Genomic DNA, 8,782 nt, shown 5'->3' on the forward strand with positions numbered 1-8,782 from the left:
GAAAGAAAGAAAGAAAAGATTCCACCTAGATGGTTCATGCAGATAATCCCAGTACTTGGGAAGCTGAAGGGTTAGGATTGCTGTTTATTCAAGTTAGCCTGGGCTACATAGTGAATTCCGGGCCAACCTGGGCTACAGGTTGTATCAAAAATAAAAAAGCTTTTAAAAAGAAGGTTGTAGAAACAACTGAATTGGTAAAATGCTTGCTGTACAAGAATGAAAACCATTTGGAACCCATTTAAAAAACAAACAACTCTTAGGACTGGAGGGGGGGGATCAGAGGGGAGGAGGTAGAAATTTTTAATAAATAAATTAATTAAAAAAAAAAAAACAAGCATGGTGGCACAATCTTGTAGTCCCAGCCATGTGAGATTTAGGGCCAAAAGTCTGAACTGGTACAGCTCTTGAAGCAAAGCTGGGTATGGTTGGTGGTGCACGCCTTTAAACCTAGCACTTTGTGAGCAGAAGCTGGTGGCTCTCTGTGGATTCAAGCCTGTCAAAGCTGCATGATGAGACCCTATCAAAAACAAACATGAAAACAGATTGGGTTGGGGGGGGGGACTGAAGGCGGGAATGAATAAGACTAACTTTTTCAGAGGGCCAGCAAGATAGCTCAACACATAGAGATACGTGTATGTAGGCCTGACAACCTGAGTATGATCCTGGATCCCACAAGTTGGTGGAGGGGAACATGCTCCGGAGAGTTGTCCCCAAACTTGCACTTGAGTGATGATGTGCTTATATAGGTGTGCGTGCGTGTGTGCACACCAATAAATAAATAACATTTTAAAAGAGGATCTGATTTCAGAACTCTGGAAATAAAGGTTTGTAGTATTTGGGGCAGTTGACTCACAGAAAGACAGAACACTGAACAGGTCACTCCGTGAGTGTCTTACCTGCAGTGTAGCCTGAATAAAGTTAGGATGAGGAGTTCATGAGGAAGAGACAAGACAGGATGCAGTGGTGGGCTGCTAAGGAGCTTTAGGATCATGAGTTTGAGGCCTTTTTGGGGCAACTTAATGAGAACTATTTCAAAAGGAGGAGCGGAGGCCAGTGCTCTTGTTACTCTCCAACCTTCTGCCCCTTTCAGTGTATTCAGTAGACATACTTATTCCTACTAAAAAAATGGGGGGTGCCCGTAGCTCAGTTGTGGGGTGATGGTTGAGTGTGCCCAGGACTGGGAGTTTGAGGGGAGAGGATGAAAATGACAGCTGGTATGTATAATGTGGCTCACTTATGTGGTAGCAGTGCTGATGAACACTGTAAGACTGCAGAGTGTTTAAGTCCATATTAATGACGAACAGAGTGGAGCTTCCTTCCAAATGCCTGTTTCTTTCTCATCTTAGTAATTTGACAAATAAAGTGTTCGTGCCATACTGCTCAGATATTAGTCAGTAAAGTAGTTACTGTGCCTCTAACACTTCTCTGCCAGTTGTCAAAGAAATTACCAAAAATAGAAAATATTTTACCTAACAAATTTTACAGAAAAAAAAATCACCATTTTCTTTTTAACTTGGTTATCTTGTTTTTGATAGATTGCAAAGGTGGACTGTAAGGAAGTACTAGACATCATATGTAATCTGGAGTCTGAGGGTCAGGATAACACAGCGTTCATTCTTTGTACAACTTACCTTACCCAGCAGCTGCAAACGGCCAGTGTGTATTGTTCTTGGTAAGTACACTTAGTTTGTATATACTTTGTTAGTGCATGGCGTAGTATTTAGGGTTTGTGTCAGATTTAAGTCTTAGCATGTAAATAAAATCTTGATTACTAATGAAGTGATTTAACTAAAAATGCAGTTGGTTTAATGTAGTCAAGGAAAGGTCAGGTGCTCCTTCCTCTTGGTTGTCCTGTTTCCATAGATGTCTTCTTCCTTGGAGACAACATTATGTCGATATGGAATAGATAGACATTATATTATTTTCCCTTAACTTTTATTAATATCTTCTCTGCTAACTTGTTCTTATTTGGAAACCCATTAATGAAAAGATCAGATTACCTAGGAGTGTAGCTAAAATTAGCATTAGAAAAGGAAATCTCTTTGAGTGCCAATTTAATTTGCAACCTTGGTACATGTTGCTGACACTGCATTGTTTTTTATTTAATTTTCTTTGTATTTTGTTTGCCTCTGATTGCTTAGTTATTAAAAGATAGAAACAAATATATCCATAACCCCTTAATTCTAATTGTATTAGATATCTTAGACCAGAAGGATAAACTTGATAGGCAGGAAACTGCTAAATTACATGTGTCTTCTCAGTGAGCATCTGATTAGTGGTAAGCCCTGGCTGTTCTGAAATTCACTGTGTAGACCATGGTGGCTTCAAACTCGTAGAGATCCTCCTGCCTCTGTCTTGTAAGTGCTAGAATTAAAGGCATTTGCCATCGTGCCTGGCTATAAATAGACTTTGATTTCAAAAGTTAATAAAATCCTATATAGAATTTTATAAATTCTGTGGTATATGTGTCTGTTAGGGGGAGAGATGTTTCTGTATGTGTAGCCACTGGCTTATGTCAGGCCTGTGGAGATTAGAAGGCAGTCTTGGGCATAGGTTTTCACCTTGCACTTTGTCTGAGACAGATCTCTGTTGTTTGCTGCTGCATATGTCAGGCTGACTGGCCTGGAAATGTATAGGAATTCTCCTGTCTCTTCCTGGCATCTTGGAATAGAAGCCCCAGAACTGCAGACTAATACTCTGTTATGTCTGCCTTGCCTGAGTTTGGGGAATTCCAGCTCAGGTCCTCATGTTTGTATGACCCAAGATTCTGAGTATTTTCAAACGTAAACCCATACATTTACTGTGGAGTTTTTCCTTGTTTTCCCCCTTTGGGTTATTTGTGATAGGATCTTATTCTGTAGCCCAGGCTAGCCCCAAATATAAGGCACTTCTACTGCCTATGCCTCCCAAGTGCTAGGATTACAATTTGAGACATTACACCCATACCCAACCAACTTCGGCCTTTTTCCTATTTGCATGTGTGTTTATGTCCATGTGCTCAGAGGGCTTTCTCTCAGTAAACCCACTTTCTGCTTGGGCTGCCTGGACTAGCCAACAAGCCTCAGGGCCCCTGCTGTCTCCAGCTTCCTAGTACTGGGATGCTTAGTGTTCACCACCATACCCAGCCTTTTTATGGGTGCTGCAGATCCAAATTCAGGTCTCCATTCTTGGACATCGTGCACCTCACACACTAAACCACCCCCCAGCCTCCTCCCTCAATTTTTTATTGTTCCTGACACAACTTTTATTTTACAGTGGTCTCCCCCCACTTCTTCACTCAGCCACTGTTCGCATGAAATTGTCTGTAGCTGGCTCTAGGATTAATGCTGTTCTCTGGAAGCAGGAAGGGATTAATAGGGATTTCCTTTTTTGTCTATGCCAAAAAAGAAAGAAAATCTTGTTTACTTAACACTTTATTTAAAAGCTTCTTCTATGCAATTCAAAGAGAAATAGAATCTAATTACAAACAAAAAAACTTTTCCTCCTTTTTGTGGGGTGGAGCTAGACTGAAATTAGATATAATCACCGCACAAAACAGCAAGTTTAAGAAAAACTTAATCTCAGATCATCTGTACAAGAAAGGTTATTTTGTTATGCTCAGGGCTTTTGTGTTTAAGATGGAGAGCCTTTTGTTCTTGTTTTGGGAAGTATTTTAAGGCTGGAGTCGTGACTCACAGCTGTCATACCAGAATTTGGGAGTCTGAGGGGAAGGGTGGCTGTGAGCTTGAGGAAAGCCTGCCTACATAGTGAGAACCCATTTCAAAAGGCAACGTCTAAGCGACATTTTTGATAAGAGGGATAGCAAGATTAAAAAATACATAAAGGGTTGAAATAACCATAATAAATAGTCACATAACACCTGGGCAGTGGGGGTGCACGCTTTTAATCCCAGCTCTTGGGGAGCACAGGCAGGCAGATCTCTGAGTATGAGGTCAGCCTGGCCTACAGAACAAGTTCCAGGACAGCCAAGGCTACACAGAGAAACCCTGTCTCGAAGTCACATGGCTTTTCTAGCGCATACCCTAAGTTTATTCCTAGAAAATGTCACTCTTGAATTTGTTATCAGGAAAGATAGTATTTGCAATGTGAACTACATAGCTCTATCATTTAGAATATTTTTTTATTCTGAGGAAATTTTCTTCAAAGACATTTAAAAATCCTAATAATAATTTAGAACAAAAACCACGCAACATTCACCATGCCCTCATTCTTAGAAGCTGTGTCATTAATCCCAGCTGCACACAGTTTGGGGATGGGTGGGGATGTCAAAGAGTGGGAACAGGAGTGTGGGCACTGTGGGTGCCCAGCAGTGCTGGTAGAGTCGCCCAGCAAGTGAGAAGGGGCCATTTTGAACACTGCGCACAACAGCGTGTCTTTACTCTCCTGCTTTAGAAATAAAGGCAGGCAGTTAATCCTAACATTTAACACATTTTCTGTTGTAGGTTAGCCTTTGCCTGCACCAGCATTTCTGAACTTAAACTTTGTATACTGAACATTTTGCTATGGTGGAGTATTTACATGGCTGTTCTCCCTCAACTGGACTTTGACATACCCTGGTCTTGTATTTCATGTATTACAGAGTTGTGTCCCTGCACATGGGAAAAGACCAAGATATTTTATTTAGCTTAATTTTGTAGGGAAATTAAAAGAGGCCACAAAGACCAGTGCTTGAATAGCCATCGTTAGGATGTGATCTTTCCTTAGTTCTTCAGTTTTCTTTTGGAGTTTTAAATACCCAAATCAAAGTGAACACTGTTTAAAATTCTTGTTTAATACATAAATCTGTCCCAAATTGTTTTTCCTACTGTACATAAAATTCCCTTTAAAAAAAGTTTATTTTATGTGCATTGGTGTTTTTCCTGCATGCATGTCTGTATGAGAGTGTTGGATCCCATGGAACTGTAGCTTTGTGAGTGCCACATGGGTGCTGGGAATTGAACCTGAGTTCTCTGGCAGAAAACTGGTGCTCTTAACCACTGAGCCATCCTTTCAACCTCATAAATTTCCTCACTTTTAAAATAAATATTTATATATTAGATAATATGAAGATTCCTCGTCACTTCACTATTGGAAATATACATAGGAAATACATTGTAGATAGCTTTAAGTTCACTTTGTAGTCCAGGCTAGCCTCAGACTTCAGATGACCTTCCTTCCTCAGCCTCGGTGCTCAAGATTATAGTTGTGTAATATTTCATTGTTTTCAGAACTGGGAACAGAACTTGGCCTCATATACAGTAGGCGAGTGTGTTACCAACTAAGCTATATCACCTGCTTGATTCACTTTAAAAATATATGTATTTATTTGCTTTTATATGTATGGGTGTTTTTATCTGCAAGTCTGTGTGTGCACCAGTGAATTCAGTGCCCTCGGAGGCCTGAAGAAGTTGTCAGATCCCTTAAAACTGGAATTACAGGCAGTTGTCAGCCATCATGTGGGTGCTAGAAATCACACCCAACTCCTCTGCAGGAATGGCAAGTGCTCTAAACACCAAGCCATCTCTCCTGTTCCGCCTTTTCTGCATTTGGGGAGGGTTTTCCTTTTTTGGATACAAGTTCTTGCTGTGTTGTACACCAGACTGGCCTCCAACTCATAGCGGTCCACCTCCTTCAGTCTTAATGAGTGGTGGGATTTACTTTTTTGGTTGTTTCTGGTTTTGTTTGGTTGTTTTGGGGACAAGATCTCACTATCACAGCTCTGGCTGGCCCAGACTCTGAGAGATCAGCCTTCCTCTGTTTCCCAAGTCCTGGGATTAAAGACAGGCACAGCTGATTTTTTACAAAGATTTATGCACCTACACGGAGAAACTCTGTATTGGGTGTGTGTGTGTTCATCTGTGACTATGCCACATATGTGGAGGCACCCTCAAGTCCACAAGAGGGCATCAGATTCTTTGGAGTTAGAGAGTTGCAGGCACTTGTGAGCCTGACTTGCATGCTGGGCTCCAAATCTGCAAGATCAGCAAGTATTTTTAAATGACTAAGCCATCTTTTCAAACTGGTGAGCTTGTGCACGTGCTGTTCATGCATATCTGTGTCTGTATTTGTGTGTGCTCAGGTATGTGCACATGTATGCAGAGACCAGTATAGGATATAAGGTCCCCTGAAGCTGGAGGAACAAAGCTGCTGTTAGCTTCTAGACATGGAGAGAAACGGAATTCTGTCCCTTTGTAGAAACAAGAGTACTCTGTTACTGAACCATCTCTCCTGGCCCAAATGGAGATATCTGTTTAAGGTTTTGTCTTTTGTGTTGTTTTTGAGACTGGCTCTTGCTGTGCATCCTAGCTGGCCTCATACTCACTATGTGGCTCCAGCACTTGAACTAGTAACAGTACTCCTAACAGCCTCTTGAGTGGCAAGACTACACATGTGCTACCATTGCCTGGCTCTAGATAGTTAAATAGCTTACATTATGTATCCTTTAATCTTTATAATATGTAACTGGTTTTTATCCCCCCGCCCCCTAACACACAGACAGACTTGAGATGGAACTTAGGAGTTTTGCCCATACTGAGCAAGGGTTATACCACTAAACTATCTCCCCAGGCTTCACATACATATATTTTGACCGTTAAGCCTTTTTAAAAATTATATATTTATTTTTGAGACAATATCTGTCTACAGAGACCTGGCTGGCCTGGAATTCATGATGGCTTCGAGCTCACTAGTGCTGCTTCTGCCTCCCAAGTGCTGGAGTTAAAGGCATACATCACCACTCCTGCCTTCAGACATTCTTTTTTACTTAAGATTTGTTTTTAGCCGGTTGTGGTGGCGCACGCCGGTAGGATTTGCTGAAGGAGGCAGAGGCAGGAGGATCACGAGTTCGAGGCCAGCCTGGGCTACACATTAAAAAAAAAAGATTTGTTTTTATTTTATATGCATGCAGATTTCACCTACATGTAAGTATGTGAACCACATGCATGCCTCATGCCCTCAGATGCCAGGAGAGAGTATAGGATTCCCTAGAATTAGAGTTGTAAGCTGGGAACTGAACCTGCATTCTCTGAAAGAGCGTTAAGTGCTCTTAATTGATGAGCTTTCTGTTCAGCCCTCTCCTCTTTATTTCTAAGCATATGCAATTTATAAAAGTCTCATTATGGTTTTGAAGTTTCTGTTGAAATACTTAAATCTGAATAAAGCAGTTTTCTGATGAAAGTGAACTGTTGGCCAGTGCTCTAATTCCAGCACTAGGGAGGCATAGGCATTTTGACCTCTGAGCCATGGTCTGTGTAATGGAACGTAATCTCAGACTAATAATTTATTTCCTTCAATCTTTTTATTACATCCGGAATTTTGGTGTTTTAACTATTTCCCAGAGTGCCATTTTACTTAAGCATTCAGTAATATAGGCCTAGCAGCAGCATCACATTTTGGAGTCAGAAATCAAGTATCTTTTGGGATGTTGACAGGCTGCATAGATTTCCTTACTACTTGCCCAGTTAATGAAACGAGGTTTAATTTGCTCTATATAAATAATAACCAATGTAAAAGTTAAGCCTTTTAGAACAAGAGGGTCCCACAAAGCCAGTTCATGTATTAGGATTGAAACCTAGTGCCATTGTCCTTGGCTTCTCATCAGCCTTCATTGTCCACCATGTTCAGAAAGTCCAGTTTCATCCCATGCTTATTCAGTCCCAGTCCCGCTGGCTTTGTGGGAGTCTGGCCTGTTTGGGTGCTTACCTTCCTGGACCTGGATAGAAGTGGAAGGACCTTGGACTTCCTGCAGGGCAGGGAATCTTGGACTGTTCTTCATTCTCGAGAGGGAGGGGGAATGGAGTGGGGGAGAGGGGGGATGTGTGGGAGGAGGGGGAGGGAAATGGGAAACGGGGAGGAGGCGGAAATTTTTTTGTTTCAGCAACTAAAAAAAAAAAATAAAAGAACAAGAGGGAATCTAAGTAAAGGGGAAAAGTTAATGTCCTAATAAGGAAATAGTTGTTTTTTGTCTTTGGACAGACAAGAAAGGAATCAGAACTTTGAGAACAGATTCTTAACAGTGTTACCTATTTAGGGGCAACTAGTGAAAGATGTAGACAGCTTTTCATTTGGTTTCTGTTGTCTGTTTTGTCAGCTTAATTTCATTGACCCAGACAAAAAGAGGTGGTCAGGAGTGGGGCAGCAAACACCAGTTTCAATACTTAATACAACTGTTTTCTTTCACAGGGAGCTGACTCTCTTTTGGAGTAAACTGCAAAGAAGAATCGACCCGTCTTTGGAGACGTTTTTGGAACGCTGTCGGCAGTTTGGTGTCATAGCTAAAACACAGCAGCATTTGTTCTGCCTGATTAGAGTCATACAGACTGAAGTGAGTAGTTTCTTCCTTCCCTGCTAATCATGGCAGTTTCTCAGGGAATTGACTGACCTCTAAGGAGCCACAGATTCGGTTTGGTTGGTTGAGACAAGGTCCCGAGTAGTGCAGGATGCCACTAAATCTGGTCTTCTGCCTCCTCATCAAGTGTTGGTTTCTATATGTATGCTCTCATGACTGGTTCCTTGGTTTTGAGACCAACCTTGAACTTCACTGCTTGTCTCACTGTTGTCTTTATTGCTAGGATGAGAAACTGGGATCCTGGGAGCTGCAATGTGATGCTGGAATTTAAACCCAGGTTCTTTAGAAAACTGAGCAGTGTGTGTTCTTAACCTAGACTTCTTAACTTAGACTTATGTCTCTTTTTTGTTTGTTTGGTTTGGTTTGGTTTTCGAGACAGGGTTTCTCTATAGCTTTGGTACCTGTCCTGGAGCTAGCTCTTTTTTTTTTTTTTTTTTTTTTTGAGATTTGGTTTTT

The 8,782-nt window shown here is 41.3% G+C and overlaps 1 protein-coding gene across 1 annotated transcript in view; it reads left to right on the plus strand.

Annotated features, from left to right (window-relative positions):
- Rlf (rearranged L-myc fusion) overlaps positions 1 to 8,782 on the plus strand; it is a 73,856-nt gene that overhangs the window by 55,139 nt on the left and 9,935 nt on the right. The window contains exons 6-7 of the mRNA XM_005353309.2: positions 1,536 to 1,672; positions 8,161 to 8,302. Coding sequence (XP_005353366.1) covers positions 1,536 to 1,672; positions 8,161 to 8,302 — 279 coding nt within the window. The remainder of the gene's footprint in view (positions 1 to 1,535; positions 1,673 to 8,160; positions 8,303 to 8,782) is intronic.

Source organism: Microtus ochrogaster, chromosome 10 (assembly GCF_000317375.1).
Source record: "Microtus ochrogaster isolate Prairie Vole_2 chromosome 10, MicOch1.0, whole genome shotgun sequence".
NCBI classification, from domain to species: domain Eukaryota; kingdom Metazoa; phylum Chordata; class Mammalia; order Rodentia; family Cricetidae; genus Microtus; species Microtus ochrogaster.